General features: G+C 40.5%; 1 protein-coding gene across 1 annotated transcript; it reads left to right on the forward strand.

Annotated features, from left to right (window-relative positions):
* Positions 1 to 588: 588 nt before the first annotated feature.
* Positions 589 to 18,047, forward strand: LOC121298158 (ADP-ribosylation factor 4). The gene is made up of 6 exons (XM_041225058.1): positions 589 to 820; positions 6,769 to 6,849; positions 8,694 to 8,803; positions 14,160 to 14,231; positions 15,451 to 15,576; positions 17,121 to 18,047. Exons 1-6 carry the CDS (start codon positions 754 to 756, stop codon positions 17,205 to 17,207), a joined length of 543 nt encoding a protein of 180 aa, XP_041080992.1. The 5' UTR covers positions 589 to 753; the 3' UTR covers positions 17,208 to 18,047.
* The last annotated feature ends 223 nt before the right edge of the window (positions 18,048 to 18,270 follow it).

The following is an 18,270-nucleotide window of genomic DNA, read 5'->3' on the forward strand; positions in this document are numbered from 1 at the left end:
TTTGTTGACCAGAAAAAAAGAAACAAGGACCAGGTGTCACAAATGGAGAGTAGATAATGGGGCATTCAGAACAGAAATCAGGGGGCACTTTTTTACACAGAGAATTGTGGGAGTCTGGAACCAATTCCCCAGTATTGTTGTTGAAGCTGACACCCTGAGATCCTTCAAGAAGCTGCTTGATGAGATTCTGGGATCCATAAAATACTAACAACCGAACGAGCAAGACGGGCCATATGACCTCCTCTCGTTTGTAAACTTCCTTATGTTCTTATCTCATTTTTTTTTTTTATGTATAAACGTTTGTGACCCCAACAAAGGAAAAGTCATCAAATATAATGGGGGGGGGTTACATTTAAGGTCAGTGTAAACCAGTAACGTGTCAAATGGACCCACAAGATAATAAGAGGGTTAATACCTATCAGCTAGGTTGTATAAAAACACAACTATACTGTTACAAAACGTAACCGAGCAGCAGGGTTTCAGTTGAGGACCATCGCTGACATTTGCGAGGCTCTCAGCCCCGCACGCGCTCCATACCCTGCTGCATGTCGGGATGTGGCGCTGCTGACGTCATTTTCTCCGCGTTGGAGCCGAGCTGGAGCAGAGTGTGACGTGGCAGAGAGACGACCGAGATCCGGAACACCTGAGCAGAGAAGCAGAGCCGGCGCCGAGGAGCAGAGACACCGACAGGACCCGCACGACTCCCAGCCGCAGTTTATTTAATATCACTGACTTCGAGGCAGCGACGGAAACATGGGCCTGACCATTTCGAGTATCTTCTCTCGCCTGTTTGGGAAGAAGCAGATGCGGATTCTGATGGGTAAGTGTGGGGTCGGCCTGGCCTGGGCAGGGCAGGGTTACTGTGGACGGGTAGATACGGTTTAATGTTGCTCCAACGCGGTCGTTGTTTAGCGATAAGCAGTAAACTTGTCTTTATCTACAATAAGGTTAGCCTGAGTACAAATCCGCTTCGCACCGAAGGTTTTTATGGGGTTGCCTGTAGGAGCTCGGAATACCCCAAGCAAACTCGCTGGCATTCCTGAAGCGCTCTGGTGGTACCGGTGGGCGAACATAAACTCTTGCCTTGTCAAAGGTCTGGGCTTAAATTTCATTATTTAAAACATTCTCATTAAATAGGTCAGACAGCATCTGTGTTAAATATCAGTGTATAATAATAATTGGATACAAGTGTTTCCCTAGGTTGAGAGAAATAATGCATGGCTGGCAATGTATTGGGTGAATTCATTTGCATGTGTCCAGCTGTAGTTTGGAACGAGTCGTCGTCCATAAAATATTCTCTGACTAAACATAAAAAAAAATTAAAATAAATGAAATTGGTAAAGTGTTGGGGTGTTATACCCTCCGATGCTGTATTATCCTCATTGCCAGGGCACTTGAACAGTGCAATTGTTTCATGAATTAGAAGGCCGTCCCCGGTCCTCGAGTTAGAGTCCCTACGCTGTTCTAGAACCAAACGACGGAGAAGATGCTCGCAGGTTGTCGTATCGACATACCATGTAGCCAAAGCAGCGTGATCCGTTTGCTATAAATACTCCAGTGAAATCGCTGCCTTTCTATTTGATATATCTAATGGGGTGGCGAGTTTCATTTTCGACAATAACACACTTTTTGTTGTTATGCTTAAAACTGACAGCATAAAATAGGAAATCCTTGTTTGCCTTTAATTGACCGTTTTGTAAATTCTAGTTTTGCTTTTTTGTATGTAATATATAATATAAGAATGCAACAAGTGGGCTTAATTTGCTAAAGAAAATACTAACTACAAAAAGCATCCCCCCTTAAGTGAATGCACAGCTGCCCTTCATTTGAATATAAACCTATATGTATTAGAAGTAGACTATTACAAGTTCCTATACAAGAGGGCTGTAAGATCAGTGGACTGCTCACATACTCTAATTAAACAAGTCAATGTCATGGTTGAACCTTTTCAGATTGATTAAAATTTTTAAAAAAAAGGAAGTCTGAGTGCTTTTTGGCTGAACTCATGAAATATAACTTGGGTGAGTACATATTCGCAACAGCCCTGGCCAGCAGCAGTATTGTGCAATTCTTCCTGCTAATGTGTAGCTTGTGTAGCTGCAGCCCAGCACTGAGGAGCTTCCTTTCCCATAGCGACGCAGCTAAAGGAATGTGCGGCACAGTTCTGTGTGCACCAGATACGGGGTCAAAGGTGCTAGCGGAAGAATGAACTCTGCATTACACTGATTCATTTCTACCACAGGGGAAGAAAGCTGTAAACCTACTCCCTCAAAGTCAAATAAAACATGTAGTTAGAAAGATGTATTGTCTTAACCCAGATTCATTCACTAGTATTTTCTCCAGCATGGCCAATAGTGACAACCTTTCTCAGGTGAAGTCTTAGATGTGGAATCACCTGCCTGCTGAGCACTTCCTCCTGTCAGCTCTGTCAGTGTGTCAGGTCAGTTTTTTGGGATTGGAACTCTGATTTCATTCCATGTGCAAAACAATCAGTCCTCAGCCCTCACAGCCATGTAACATGTAGGGCTCCTGATTCTCCATTCTGGCAGTGGCAAATCCTGTTTTTTGAAACGACCATTTCCATTTTTTTTACAAATTTATTAAGAATTAACAACGTCATTTGAACATAAGTAACATTTTTACAATAATCTAGTTAATTCATTTTTAAGTCCCTGAGAGACTGTAGTTTTTACAGAACCTTAAAGCAGTCCACTAGTAACAATGTACTGTGTCAGTCAACAAATAAAGGTGTTTTGAAAAAACAGCTTATTGTTGGAAAAACAATATACAAACTAGTCAAATGAGGGGCGTTATTACAAACATATACAATTAATAAAATTACAAATTAAATACAATGTTCAGGACTCATGTCTCCCATCTGTAGTCTCATCTGCAACAACGGAGACTGGTTTGTGACTGGCAGGGCTCTTCAACTAGTTTAAGGGGGCCAGATTGGAAAAAAGTTAGGAGTAGGTTGGCCACAGTATTTTACTCTGCGCATTAAGCAGTAATAAAATATGTAACTTAATGTTCATATATTGAACAAGACTTACACAATTTACCATATGAATAATACTTAATAGTTCTAATAGAACAGTGTGAGAATTAGAGTATCATTACAAACATTTTAAAATGTATGTGACACATTAATAGTGTAATTGGTAAGAAGAGATCAGCGCTTCCACTTTTGAGCTTCTAACTACTGTGCCCTCTAGATACGTATTTCCAAAAGCTCCTTGTTTGGTTTCAGAATGCCTTTTCATATTGTATTCCATAACAACTGACACCCATTCATTGCACAGTAAACACGCTGGCTTTGCATTCGGTACAGCTGCTAAAATAAGTATTTATTGGTCCACTCATTGTTCAATCTACAATTTTCACCATGTTCTGTTCTTCCTACAATAGAGTAGAGAGAGTAAAAGAAACTAAAAATCACTCTGAGTACGTGGCATTATTAAGGACTTAATGATGCATTCGAAATAAGTTATAAAACTAAAGGTTTCACCTCAACCACCATGTCGTTTCCTTGTGTTGAGTTGATGATGAAGTAACGGATTTGCAATAACAAAATAAATGAATACATCAATTTAATTACGTTTTTTTTAATGGGGGGGTTGACTTTTTTTCAGGTACTTTTCACTTCTGTACATAAACTCCAAAATGATTCCACAGAATAGAACTCTCACAAAACAGCTAGTTGCTTTTTTAAACAACTCGACTCGCACTGCACTCAGGCAGCGCCACAACACACAGTCCATCAGCGTAACACCCACAAAACCACCTGTTTACTCGTTATCCAATAATCCAAACAAATATACAAAAACATTTTATGCAAGCATGTTCGCTGGGCTTTTGGGTTTTGCAGTTTTCAAAGCAATCCATTATTTGTATAGAGAATAACAGTGGTACAGCTCTATTTATTTATTTATTTATTTGTTTGTTTGTTTGTTTGTTTTTTAAAGGTGCAGTTGCGAAGCAGAATTCCAGTCCCAAAATGCCAATTCTGTTCCCAAATGCCTAATTCTGCAATTCCGTCCGTGATTCTGCGATTGTGGAAAAATAGGTGGCCCAAAACATGTTGCAAGTGTTCAATCCTGCACTGTTAACGGTGTGCTTTTATATACCAGGCTAATGCTGCTAACCTATTGGAAGGGCACTCTGCTGCTTCCTTTTTGGAAATCTGCTGAACAGTTAAATAAGCCGTTGTGAGCTGGGGATGTAATTCATCTTTCATTGTCACAATAAAGGCATATTCAGGCATGATGTTTTCTCTGTTCTTATACAGTATAATTGTAAATCTCGAAAATCTACTCACTTCTAAATCTTTTGTAGTCATTTTTGTATTACTTTAGTATAAATACATGTTAATTTGGATTCATATGTTTTTTTTTTTACTTTATGTGAACGAAAAGACACACATTTGCCCGTTTTCCCATTGGAAATAGTGATATTTTGAAATATCACTGTCCTTCATCACTTACACTAGGAAGCTCTTGTGTGGGTGTTGGCTTCAGCACCTTGAGGACATACACGCTGGTATATTGGTTATGGTATTGACACCGTTCCTTTATTCACTACAAATATTGTAATACGGTAGGCTATGATTAGTGTTCCTGTGAACACTGTGAAGGAAAAGGTCAACTGTGCTGGACTCAAGGCACAGCGCTTTTTTGTTTACATTGAACACACAGAGGGGTGTGTACTTACAAAGCATTTTCAAAACTGATTCGCTGGTAGGATAGAACCGGCAAATCAAATGCTAGTTAACATGAGCAGGAAAAGAAGAGCACTCCCACTGCTGCCTGGCAGAAATATTGTAAATAGCAAGGCGGGGCTTCGGTGCATTTTCATTAAATAGTGTTACTAACTACGCGCCTTACAGAAGTGTAATTATTGAATCGATTATCCTTTATTTATATTGATGTATATAATGAGGAATGGAATTGATCGAAAAATAGATTTTTCGATTTCATCATAGCAGCTCAAGTGGGTGAAATTAATCTGACACCTTTTTAAAAAAAAAAAAAAAAAAAAAAAAAAAAAAGCATTCAAATAAAAGGCAAGGCTTACAACACATTGTGCAACTTTAGGGTACTTCTAAAGTTTAAAAATTCTGATTCTTTAAAGATGATGTTATGCTATGCCTTGTTTTAGGTTTCACGTTTTAAAGCATTCTGTGAAAGAAAGTGATTTCTGAAATGACTTGTTTTGGAATTGCTTACATTTTCAAAGTAATTTGCATTATTTCTCCATGTTTGGTAAGCCTTCATTTTTATAACTTGCATGATTTGTACTATGGTATTTGTTTTTACGGTTGTCTTACTCTAGGAAATTTTATATCGACCCGGCCCTTGTAATCCAATTCTGATCTCTTCAGATATCAATTATCCCCTGGTGGGCCTGCAGATCTATAGGGAGGCCTGTACATAATTTTTACTGCCGATCAATCAATTTTGATGAAACTTTTGTCATGAAGTATCAGAATCTGGGATATAAGGACATCCTATTTGACTATGCAGGTCTGTCACACTTGCATTTGCGGTTTTATCTAGAGATCTGCTTGGCCCAGTTGTAATGAAATTGGCTGCACCCGTCCCAGTCTGTGAGGATGTCACACTTCCACACACACATGCAGTCAGTGGATTGGGTCCTTGTGGTACTTTCATGTTACTCATGGCTCCTATTTGTGTTTACTGCTGTGGCACACAATTTTACACTGCTTGTTTATTATGGCTTTGTTTGTATTTACTGTGTTTCTGTGTTTTAATTTTTTTAATTTATAAACAGCACGGCTTCAAATCAGAGGGTGGTGTTTTAAAGTTTGTTCTTCAGAAATAGTTGCTGGTTAAGCACACTTCTGAAGCTCGTAGCTTTAGATGGAGCATGTCGCCCCATAACTAACTGGATTGCAGTGTGCTGGAAGAGAAGAAGATCGGTACTGACGGGTTTTATTTCCAGTGGTATTGAGTGAAATCATGGGAGCGTGGAATGGCCATTATTTGGCCAGTTATTGCTCTGCTGTGTTTATCTAGGCAGGTGCTGCATGTGCAATAAACCCAGGAATTTTCTGAACTTCAGTTTGCAGTGGTGCTGAGATTATGAATGCGCACTTGCTGCCAAGTCTGTAATGTGAAGTATAGCAGTGTGTTTAGAGAGTGGGGGCTGGCTGCCGAGTGGTACAGTCTGCATGCACGAGTTCACAGGCTGGAGCTGCTTTTTAACTGCTCTGTCTGTAACACACCTCCGTGTGCGTGAGGGAGCCACGCTTCATTAACCTGCACTTTGAACTCAGGAGAATTCCTCCTGCTAAAAGGGACGTGTTATTTCATGGATATTTGCAGAGGTTGTCATTAGTTAATGTGTCTTGGACGATGCCATTTTTATTGATTGTTTTTAAAACCATCAATGCATTGATGTCCTAAAAAAGAAAGTCCCCAAAACTAAGAGCTGCTGATAATATACTGAATATAATAGTGAATCGCTACTGAATTATTAAACTGTTCATCAATTCAAGAACATCAGATTATGCATATCTCCTCAGTCTTAGCTGCTTTGTCTTATTGGTGCCAGTGGTGGTAAAAGCACTAATAATCTATTGAATATAGTAAATACAACTAAAGAAGAAAGAGATCATTGTTGTTTTTCCACCACTATGTTTATGTAGTGCTTTGAACTGAACCCAAATACTGAACAGTTTTTTCAGTGTTTTATTTTAAACTTGTTTTTAACACTCTCTTAACTGAGTATGCCCTTTCTTGTTTGCAGTTGGTTTGGATGCTGCTGGTAAGACCACCATTCTGTACAAGCTGAAGTTGGGAGAGATCGTCACAACAATTCCAACAATTGGTAAGAACCATTCAAACATGTCCCAGTGCTGTCCAAGGGCCAGTTCTGGTTAATGTAGCTGAAGACTATAACATCAAAATAAGAGATATATGTATAAGGCTAGACAAAAGCTTAATTTTGTCTTTTGCTTCCTGAGCTAAAATGTGCTTTAAGGATTCAACATGCATCCACATTCTTCAGCTTCAAAGAAGAATGGAGTTTGTTCACACGCATTCCTGCTTTGCTGAACACACGTTCGCTAGGGACCGATGTTGCAGGGATACTTAACATGCTCCTTGGTTGGAAAAGCGTGTCTGGTTATTTTTCCACCAAATCAATAACTGGCCATTTAATAACATGCAATAAACTTTGTTCCACCTTGTTTGTACGCCTGTATGGTGCTTTTTCTGTGTTAAAATGTGCAACCAGCCTCCTTGCTGCTGCCCCTAATGTATGAAGTTGTCCTAAATCCTTCAAGCTTTTCTGAATGCAGAGATTTATATTGTGCTCCGCACAGCTCACACTTGTCACACTACCAAAAAGTAACACAGCACGCTCTCTTGCAGAAAGCAAAGACATTGCTCTGCACACGTTGGCCGCGTTGTCATAAACACAAGCTATTACTTTGGTAACCACTCCAAACTCTGTGTATCTGATCGATCGCTTTGCTAAATTCACAGCTGTGTGTCTCTCGTGTAGTTATCGTGTCATAATACTTGAGTTACCAGTTTTGCTTATGTAATGGCAGATGATAAAAACACTTCTTGTGTCATGCTTGTCCATACATCGGTAGTGATGAACGTTGAGTTACACTCCTGACTTAAATCCTGTCACAGTTTTTCCTTTGCACGTTCGTGGTCCAGAATAATGAATTTGGAGATTGTCTTTCGACAGGGCATTTCAAAGATTCGCAATCAGATTGTTAAACGCAGCTCCGTCTACTATACTAACAGGTCTGATATCTTGTGTGACAGCATCCACTATCAGGCCTGTTGTTTCTTTTGCTCTGACGCTTTTTGGATCAACTTTCTTTCCAAAATAAGCCGTCACTGAAGTTGTTGCTTTCTTTAGTTTTTTTTTACTTGTGTTCCCGCTGTCGTGTTTTGAAAAAAATACTTCCTAACGTCTGATGGCATTATTTAAAATTAAATCAACAATTTAACTAGCAAAATCTGATCCTGAAATGCAGCCTAGCTCTAGTCTCTTTTCTCTAAGTATGTTTTTAGTTTTTGTCATGCTTACTCTGAAAACGTATGTGCTGCATAGTGGGCGGGGAGTTTCCTTTTTATTATTTAAAGGAACCAAAGGAAAGAAATTTGCCGGTCCAAGAAAAAAGGGTCCTATTAATGCATTTTTTTTTTTTTTTTTTTTTTTTAATTCAATTTAATGTTCATGTGTTAACTCTGAATTTAGAAGTAAAACATCCATTGTTTTGTTTCATGTGTAATGCATTATATTTAGAAGTCACACACTGCTTTTCCTGTCGAAGACAGCCTTGATTTAATGCGGCTGTGCTGATGGCTTTAGTGAGTGTTACTGAGGCCTCTGGCTCTGTCTGGCAGCCTTGGCATGAAGACATTATGTGCTTGGATATTCCCTCTGCTCACTTGACCATGCCCTGCCCAGACTGGAGGCTCTGTGCTTTTCAGTGTAACTGAGGGCTGAAGCCAGAGGGTGTTCTGAAATGACTGCTATAAACTGTAATGTGAAACAATTTTAATCATTGTCAGAAAGGGAGTAAAATTAATAATTTGTTTAGTTTCTTTTTTCATGTTGTACCCTAGAGATCCCCTTTAAATGTGATGCCTGTCTGTGTGCATTTCTGCCCTGACACAAATAACCCTTGTTTGTGTTGTGGTGGTCAGGGTTCAATGTGGAGACGGTAGAGTACAAGAACATCTGCTTCACTGTGTGGGACGTGGGCGGCCAGGACAAAATCCGACCTCTGTGGAGGCACTACTTCCAAAACACCCAGGTAAGAAGCACAGAGTAACTACTCGTGAGCACACAATACATGCAGCACTCCCCCTTTAACACTAGAGCCAAGAGCCACGTGGTCACGAGGCTGCATGCTTTCCAAAACACCTGGCAACACACTCCCTTTACAGATGAGCTGCTACTACACTGCCTATTCACATGTAATACAATCCTGTTTATTTGGAACGTGATTGATGAAAGTGTTCTTTATTTAATGATCTAAAAACACTCTCTGCCTTCTCTCCATTGTAACACTTTGCCAGTAAGTGTAAGAATGCTCTTCTTGTATAATCCAGCATAACCTATCTTAAATTGTTTGTATTATACTTGTGTTGAGCGGTCTGTATTTACAGATTCAAGTCTTGTAGGAAACCACTGTACGTGCACTTGCTAAATGTGTCTATGAATGTATTTACGAAAGTCAAGTTAGTTTTATCCTGCTGTGTCAAGAGTAACAGGTTGACGTGTCAATATGTGAAATAAATAAAAGCAGGAGAAGCACTACAGGGTGGACATGGATACTTCAATGGCATCTCTTGGACTTGTAGGCCTGCATTAGTAATTCCTGTGACTAAAGAATGTTGTATTGAATTAAGCCTTGTGGCATGTGGTAAAGTGGCTGGTGATTGTGCAAAGGTGCAGAGGAGCAATCAGACCATTGCAATCCGGTTTGGAAAGCTTTATTTTTAATCTGGGTCTGGTGACCAAAAGAAAATGCCCCAGCAATACACAATGTGTACTGCGCGGAGCCAAATACCAACAGGGTTACAGTCCCAAACAATCCTTATCTGCCCCACAATACTAAAACACGATCATCAGTCCAGTGTGTGTCAGTGCTCGTGATGGGTGATAACACGTAATTTTAGTGACTGCTGTGAAGTGCTGTTCAGGCTTGTGCTGGCCCAAAAGTGACAGCTCTGGAAATGTGTTTAGCTGTCTGGTGATTTAACAAACAAGACAATTACTAACAACATGGAAAAAACAAACACTCACGAATGTGTACTTTTCACCAACAATAATTCACAGGCAGCAACTACTGCGGCTCTCGTAGTCCTTCCAGGTAAATGTACAAACCCTAGCGAAGGAAAAGATCAACGATTCTCCGGCCCCTTTATGCTGTCATGCATGACCCCTTGGTAAGCGATTGCAGCTGCTTTTATTACTTGCAGCTGCTACCTCGTTTACCTTCCAGGTCAATACGTACCTGCACCAGAGTCTCGCCTTCTTCCAGGCTGACCGACTTCCCGACCCAGGAAATCAGGCCAGCCTGTCCAAAGACTTCCCCTTTTGCTATTTAGCGCCCTCACAGATTGGGAGGATTTCCAACCAGAACTTACGTCACAGGGCCCTTGCTGTGTCACACCACATTATTTCTGGATCTTGGCAGATATACAAGCTCAGGCCTGATCCACACCTCCTGTGTGTGGAATGGTGGTGGTGGTGTAGGTGCTCGAAATGTAAATGTTTAGATGCAGAGATGTTGTAGTTTACACAGAGAAGCAATATGTTATCAGAGTAGTTTCATACTGTTGAAGCCACTATGCAGCTTCCAGCTGTGCTTTCAGAAGGGCAGCTGCTTGGTCATAACGAACCTGGATTTGCATTTGCATTATTATCAAAAATCAATTTCAGCATTGAAAAAGACCAGGGGAGGGTTTACCGTACAAATCGTGGTATCGGACTTAATTTTAGGAAAACACTTTTTTTTTTTTTTCCTACATGGTCAACAGCGATAAATAGATACACAGGTTTAGTTCTGAAATAACCCTTGTTTGCAACATTTTATTCCATTAGTAATTTTAGTGTTTTCAGTTCTTCAAAATTACAAAATATTTGATTCAAGTAATTTAAATGCAGTGTTGAAATACATCAAAATATAAATAGTACTACAGTACTGTGTATTCTAGTAGTAAGTGTAAACCACTGACAATTTGTACTCGAATGAATTTATAAAATAATAATTAACCGAGCGTAAAATCCCACATTGCCTTGGTATTAACTTATTTTAGCTTAGCAAGTATCCAAACAAGTTCAAGAACAGATCATCTTTGCTTTACTGAACATTTTTACCAAGGCCATAGTTCCAGCTGCATTGGCTTTTACAAATTCTTTATATTCAAATTTAAAAGTATTAAACATTGCTGCTTGCATCAATTAAAAAAGCAAAACAATAATTAAATGAACAGTGCACCATCTACTAACCAGTAAACAAACCATCTTTGTGTTGGGTAAGGTGCAGTCCAATCACATTACGTTTCTAGCAGTGCAGATACATTTGTTTTATTAATCAGAACCATAACCATACATAACAAGTGTACTGCTGCGTTGCACTGACATGTAGAACAAGTTACAGTATGTATAAAGTCATTCAAAGTACTACATTGAAACAAATATTTTCTACATCAGGTCATGAACCCATTCCTTCTCCTATCAGCTTATTTTTCTTTCCCAATGTTTGTTTGTTTGTTTCGTTGTTTCGTCTCCAGTCGCCTACTGTTTTCAGCGAATGCCATGGTCATGCATTTTGGCAAATTCAAACCTGTTGTGTAGCATTTTTGTGTTTTGTCTCTCAGTCCTACTTTATCCAGTCTCAAAGACAAGCTCCTGCATTATTTTAGCATTGCAGTTACAATGAACAGAAAACTATAAGTTTACTCGGCTTTCTAACCAATAGCTGTTTGTTATGGATCCCAGGGGCGGGTTCAGTCCTGAATGTTGACAGATCAATGGCTCAGGAGCGTGGGATAAGGAAATTCATGGAGATTGATAGCTATTGTGTTAAAGGTGAAGCAGTATAGCTGTGACGTTTTTCATATTTCCAAAGATTGGTAACTTTAACCACCATTTTCTTCCTCCCCTTACACGCGTCTGGGTTGAGAGGTCAGCCAAGAGTCTGAAAGCTTACGTTTTAGCATTCAAAATGACTGAGGGTATTGAAAGGAACAAATTAAAACTTTTACTTACAACAGTGGTTTTGGGTTTCTACCAGCAATGTGACCTGAATGCTGTGGATTTTGAAAAAAATAATCTGATTGTTGATGATTAAGTTTGTGTCAGCCATAATAACCGTGGCTGCTGTAATCCCACTGTGGCTCTGGTACATAGTTTAATATGAGACACACTGGTGCATACTGTGGCTGCTGTAATCGCACTGTGGCTCTGGTACATAGTTTAATATTCGACACACTGGTGTATACTGTGGCTGCTGTAATCCCACTGTGGCTCTGGTACATAGTTTAATATGAGACACACTGGTGTATACTGTGGCTGCTGTAATCCCACTGTGGCTCTGGTACATAGTTTAATATGAGACACACTGGTGTATACTGTGGCTGCTGTAATCGCACTGTGGCTCTGGTACATAGTTTAATATTCGACACACTGGTGTATACTGTGGCTGCTGTAATCCCACTGTGGCTCTGGTACATAGTTTAATATGAGACACACTGGTGTATACTGTGGCTGCTGTAATCCCACTGTGGCTCTGGTACATAGTTTAATATGAGACACACTGGCATATACGTCGCACCACTGTATCAGTCGCTCCCCCCTTAAGGGCCCCATTCCTGGCTTTACTAGGAGTTTAAGACATACCTGAGCCTGTTACCTATTGGTGTTTCTTCATTAACAATGATTAAAACAGAAATGTCGCAGAAGAAAATGTGTAACATTTTCATTGACAAGACTAAAAGTAGACCAGAAAATTAAGGAGCATGATGAAAACTATATAAAAAATATAATTCTCACAATCATTTAATATAAATAGTTTGCTGCTTGTGAACTCTGTATGCTGACTAGCTGTGCAACTGTAGCCGATCGCATGCCCAGGGTCGAGTCCTGTATCATTTTTGGGTCAGGCTCTGGTCTGAATTTGAATCCACAAAAGTGTGTTCTGTCCTTTAATGTATTTGTCTGCAACCCTTTCTCAAATAACATACTGGAAGGTAAATGTACTGGTGTTTCCTGCACTACAGCAGGAGGTGATTAGGGAGCAGTCAGTCCTTATTTCCATTCATGGTTTCAGTAGATTTTTGTCCTGATTTCACAAGGGCCATTGCAAGCAGGAGGAGTTCAATTTAAGTATATTCTGCTACTCAAGGACACTACTATCAAGGTCAAGGATAGCATAGGGATAAGCCAGAAATGGAAAGTTTTTTTGTTTTCTATTTATTTAAAAAAATATGTGAAAATATTTCACTGGCTCATTTCAGCAGCCTTCTCATACTGAGGCTATGGGATAGGCAGTTTCAGTTAGAATAGCTTGATTGGTTGTGGGTTTGGAACTTGAAAGAAGGTTGAGTAGCTCAAATTGGGCACAGATGGGGACTCTGCACTGCATGGTGCCCTGTTACCTGTACCTTGGAGTTAATTTTAAAAGCTTGTGCACAGTTTGTTCCTCACTGTTTCACCACATGCCAAATAGACATTGACTCTGGTGTCTGTAGTAGGGTGGGTGCAGTGTAAGGTTGGGGGTGTACAGTAGGGGTGCAGTGTAAGGTTGGGGTGTGTACAGTAGGGGGTTGCAGTGCAAGGTTGGGGTATGTGTACAGTAGGGGGGGTGCAGTGCAAGGTAGGGGGGGGTGTAGTGTAAGGGTGGGGTGAGTTCAGTAGGGTGGTGCAGTGTAAGGTTGGGGGTGTACAGTAGGGGGTGCAGTATATGGCTGGGGTGTGTACAGTAGGGGGTGCAGTGTGAGGGTGGGGTGTGTACAGTAGGGGGTGCAGTGTGAGGGTGGGGTGAGTTCAGTAGGGGGTGCAGTGTGAGGGTGGGGTGAGCAGTAGGGTGGTGCAGTGTAAGGTTGGTGTACAGTAGGGTGGTGTAAGGTTGGGGTGTACAGTAGGGGTGCAGTGTAAGGTTGGGGTGGGTGTACAGTAGGGGTGCAGTGTAAGGTTGGGGTTTGTGTACAGTAGGGTGGGTGTAGTGTAAGGTTGTGGGTGTACAGTAGGGGTGTAGTGTAAGTGTGGGGTGTGTACAGTAGGGGGTGCAGTGTAAGATGGGGGTGTGTACAGTAGGGGGTGCAGTGTATGGTGGGGGTGTGTACAGTAGGGGGTGCAGTGTGTGGTTGGGGTGTGTACAGTAGGGTGTGCAGTGTGTGGCTGGGGTGTGTACAGTAGGGGGTGCAGTGTATGGGTGGGGGTGTAGTGTAAGGGTGGGGTGTGTACAGTAGGGGGTGCAGTGTAAGGTTGGGGGTGTCTGTACAGTAGGTGTGCAGTGGCGGTTTCATATTTACAGATGTACACAGGTGTCTTCACATTGTTATAGTGCATCAAGGGCCTCTTATGATTACTTGTTATAAAAACTGTTTTAAGGTTCGAAATAAACCCCAATCCTGAACCCCTTTTGCTTTGTGTTGCAGGGTCTGATCTTCGTGGTGGACAGCAACGACAGAGAGAGAACACAGGAAGCAGCGGAGGAGCTGCAGAAAATGGTAAATCCTGCAGTGACAGAGCTGAATACGGTGGGGGAGTTGGGACTGATGACACTTGGTCATGACAAGCCTGCGAGCTGCAGTCTTCATTGCAGCCTATGTTGAGTTTTTAGCAAGCAGGATTCTTTTTTTTGTTTTGTTCTGCACTTTTAAAATATCAAACAAGACCTTACTAATATGAATGTCCTGGTATGCAGTGTAGCAAACCCAATGACTGTTTGAAGCAGAAAGTTAAACAGTGTACTGCTGTACTTGTGTGTGTGTGTGTGTGTGTGTGTGTGTGTGTATATGTATATATACAGTCGCAGACTAAAGTATTGGTATCCTATGCTTATACGATAATTCAACTGAACAGATTAATGACAAGCATTTAGTAACCCTTAACCACTTTGTAATAAAACAAACTATACAGTTTCTAGTAATTTAACAAATCTTTATCAAAAAACAAACTTAAAGTATTTGCTTGACAAAAGTATTGGCACCCCTGCTTTCGTATTTTGTGTGTCCTCCTTTTGCTTTTATTACGACTTTCAGACATTTGATAATTCTTAACCAGTGTGTTACATCTTGGTGAAATCTGGCCCCAGTCTGTCGTGCATATTTCCATCAGTTTAGACAGATTGCATGCACAGTGATTTCAAAGGCCATTCCAGAGCTTTTATCTTCATTTCTTCAAGTATTCCACAGTTCACTTAATCTTCTACACAGCAACGACCCAAACCATATGGCTGTCTGCCAATCATCCTACGAGCAGAGGGTACTTTGAAGAATGTTTTGATACATGGATCCAGGAATATCTCAAGTCCCTGAACTGCTAAAGCATCCCATATCATGATCAAATCATTTCCATGTTTAGCTGTAGGTACAAGGTTGTTTTTGTTTTGAATGCTTTCCCTGTTTTTTCTCAGCATACTGTGGTCCATTTTTTTTTGTGTGGGGGGGGGGGGGGCTATTTCAGTCTCATTGGCCCAGAGAATTTTGTTGTATTAAAAAAAACAATCAGTTTTCTGTGGATCACAAAATCGTTTTTCAGGATCTCGATTTACCATTTTATATCTCGGGATCACGAGAATTACATTTATATGTAGGGTGTCAATACTGCTGACTGTGACTGTATAGCTTCCTGAAGTTTAATATATAATACTGTACCGCAGTGGCTGAGCTCTGCACTGTCCTATTTTAATCATGTCTAATGCTGCTGGGACTTTTGTTTTTTCAGCTTCAGGAAGACGAGCTGCGAGATGCTGTGTTGCTGGTATTTGCCAACAAACAGGACCTGCCAAATGCCATGGCCATCAGTGAAATGACAGACAAGCTGGGGCTGCAGGCTTTGCGCAACAGGACTGTAAGTATTCCAGTGGTCTAACAGAGTACTGGCTGGATGAATTAGTGCGTTACCTTTTTTCATTTGTATATTGTATCGTTTGTTTAAAACACCTTGCATTTTGGTAACATTACCTAATGTGCTTGAATCCTTTCATGCTAATCATCTTATTGTAGCTTTAAAAAAAGGAAACGCATGCGTTGGTTTGTTGGCATGGGGATTGTCTGTGCTGGTTTGGTGGTAGGGGATTGTGCGTGTGCTAGTTTGTTGGTATGGGATTATTATTATTAATCTATTTTTTATAGCACAATTCATACAGCACATCTCAAAGCGCTTTACAGTTTAAAACAATACACAGTGATATTAAAAATGGACACAAAGCAGGTTACACGTTAAAACAAGGACTCAAGTTTAGCCCAGAAACGGAGGACACACAGCACCAGTACTGTACAACACATAAACAGCCAGCCCTACACAGACTCAAATGCCATTTAGAAAAAAAAGTTTTTAGTTGCTTTTTAAAAATATCAAAAGTGTTTGAATCGTTTATTTTCTGTGGGAGAGCACTCCAGAGCTTGGGTGCATAGCAACTGAAGGCTCTCTCTCCCATAGACCGAAGCCTGGATTTTGGCACTGTTAAGATTCCAGCATCTGCAGATCTCAGGTTTCACACCTGAGAATATACAGTTAACAAATCAGAGGTATAGCTAGGAGCCAGACCATTCAAGGCCTTATTTTAACAGTAGTAATTTAAACTCAATCCTAAATTTAACAGGAAGCCCATGCAGAGATGCCAGGACAGATGTAATGTTCAAAAGATTTAGACCCTGTTAGAACTCGAGCAGCAGAGTTCTGAACATATTGTAGCCTATTAACACATTTAGGCGCCAGCAAACAATGCATACAATAGTCGAGTCGGGAGGAGACGAAGGCATGCACAAGTCTCTCTGCATCAGGTAGAGAGAGAAGAGGTCTTAAGCGGGCTATGTTACACAGATGGAAAAGAGACACCTTTGTAACATTTTGAACATGAGCTTCGAAAGTTAGGTGAGGATCAAAAAACACAGAGATTTCTGATTTCGGAACTCGCTCTAATTTCAAGCTCATCAATAGCCAAGATGAAGTTCCCCACATAACTCAACTGACGTGGAGAACCCAGCAGCATAACCTCTGTCTTATTGCAATTTAACTGCAGAAAATGTTCTTGCTTTCATAATTTGATTTCCATCAAACAGTGTGAGAGTACAAAAACAGCTATTGAGGTATTCGGTATAGTTTGAAGATAAATCAGTGTCATCTGCACAAAAATGAAAACTAACTCCATGGTGCTAGATTATCTGGCCAAGTGGCAGCATATAGATATTAAATAAGAGCCCTAGAATAGAGCCCTGTGGGACACCTCTGGATTGTGTGTGTGTGTGTGTGTGTGTGTGTCCTGGTTTGGTGGTATGGGATTGTGTGTGTGGGTTGTGGTGTTGAAGGAGCAGCCCGGGATTGCCATGCCCTAACTCTGTGCTCTCTTTTTCTTTCTCTCTCTATCCCTCTCCTCCCCTCTCTCCCTCCAGTGGTACGTCCAGGCGACATGCGCCACACAGGGCACTGGCCTGTATGAGGGGCTGGACTGGCTGTCCAATGAGCTCTCCAAGCACTAGACCTGGGGCTTACAGCTGAGCACGGGCTCTAATTAACCAAGGACATGTTTTACCAGGACTGGTCTAGGCTTCTTACAACTCCACTATTAGCTCGCATTTGTCGATTTGTTATGGTATTCAAAGCAGAGGCGACGGGCGGCATGCCGGGGGCTCTTGCGAATGACATTTTGTACAGTTATGATGTGATGCATATACAAGCAGTATGCTATTAATGACAACCAAAAGGCGTTCCATTTAAAAAAAAAAAAAAAAAAAAAAAATTAAAAAAAAAAAAAATTCTATTTTTAACTTTCTTGTTTTAGACCAGATGTGTGAACTTAAATTTTTGTAGGACTTTTTTTTTTTTTTTTTGTTTGTTTGTTTTCCCTCAGTGCATTTTGAACCCCCATTCATGTTATATGTTTTAAAATGTTCTACCCTTTCCTTGGTTAGCTGATGTCTTGTATCATTCCTAGTGGCAGTCTGCTGACAACCTGAGTGTTTACAGTGAGCCACCCAACCCTTTACTTTCTCCTCTCGGTACCTCCCCTTTCATAATGAAATACTGCTACAAACAGCTGAAAACTGTCATTTATACTGAACTGTTATTGAGGAACAAAGATATTTTAATTCACACAATTGTTTTTTGTTTGGCTTCTGTTCACAGGCTGTTTTTCATTGCATGTTGCATTTTGGTATCAGATTGACTTGTCAGATGTATTCTAGTTCTGCTAGTGTTTTGTGGTCTACCAATGGATGGGATGGGGGGGGGTGGGGGTGGATAAAGTAACTATTTCCAATTAAACAATGTCTACATATCCCACTTGCCATTATTATTCCTAATAAAACAATACATTGTCATTTAATGTCTCTATGTCTGCACTTTTGAAATGCTGTAATGTATTATATGCCAACCAATTTCAGTATTTTTTTGGTTGGCTTGTTACCTGACTGCCTATGAGCCGCTTTCTGACAGTTCAAAAGAGAACTGCTCTTTCGCAGGTATGTGTAGCAGAAATTGTTTAATTGCTGAGTTCATCATCCATTCAAGATGATCCAGATTTGCTGTAGAAAATGGTGTGGC

Source organism: Polyodon spathula, chromosome 23 (assembly GCF_017654505.1).
Source record: "Polyodon spathula isolate WHYD16114869_AA chromosome 23, ASM1765450v1, whole genome shotgun sequence".
NCBI classification, from domain to species: Eukaryota; Metazoa; Chordata; class Actinopteri; order Acipenseriformes; family Polyodontidae; genus Polyodon; species Polyodon spathula.

Coding starts and splice junctions, on each gene's coding strand:
- LOC121298158 (XM_041225058.1), top strand. CDS start 754: ATGGGCCTGACCATTTCGAGTATCTTCTCTCGCCTGTTTGGGAAGAAG. Junction 6,850..8,693: donor CACAACAATTCCAACAATTG/GTAAGAACCATT, acceptor TGTGGTGGTCAG/GGTTCAATGTGGAGACGGTA. Junction 8,804..14,159: donor ACTACTTCCAAAACACCCAG/GTAAGAAGCACA, acceptor TTTGTGTTGCAG/GGTCTGATCTTCGTGGTGGA.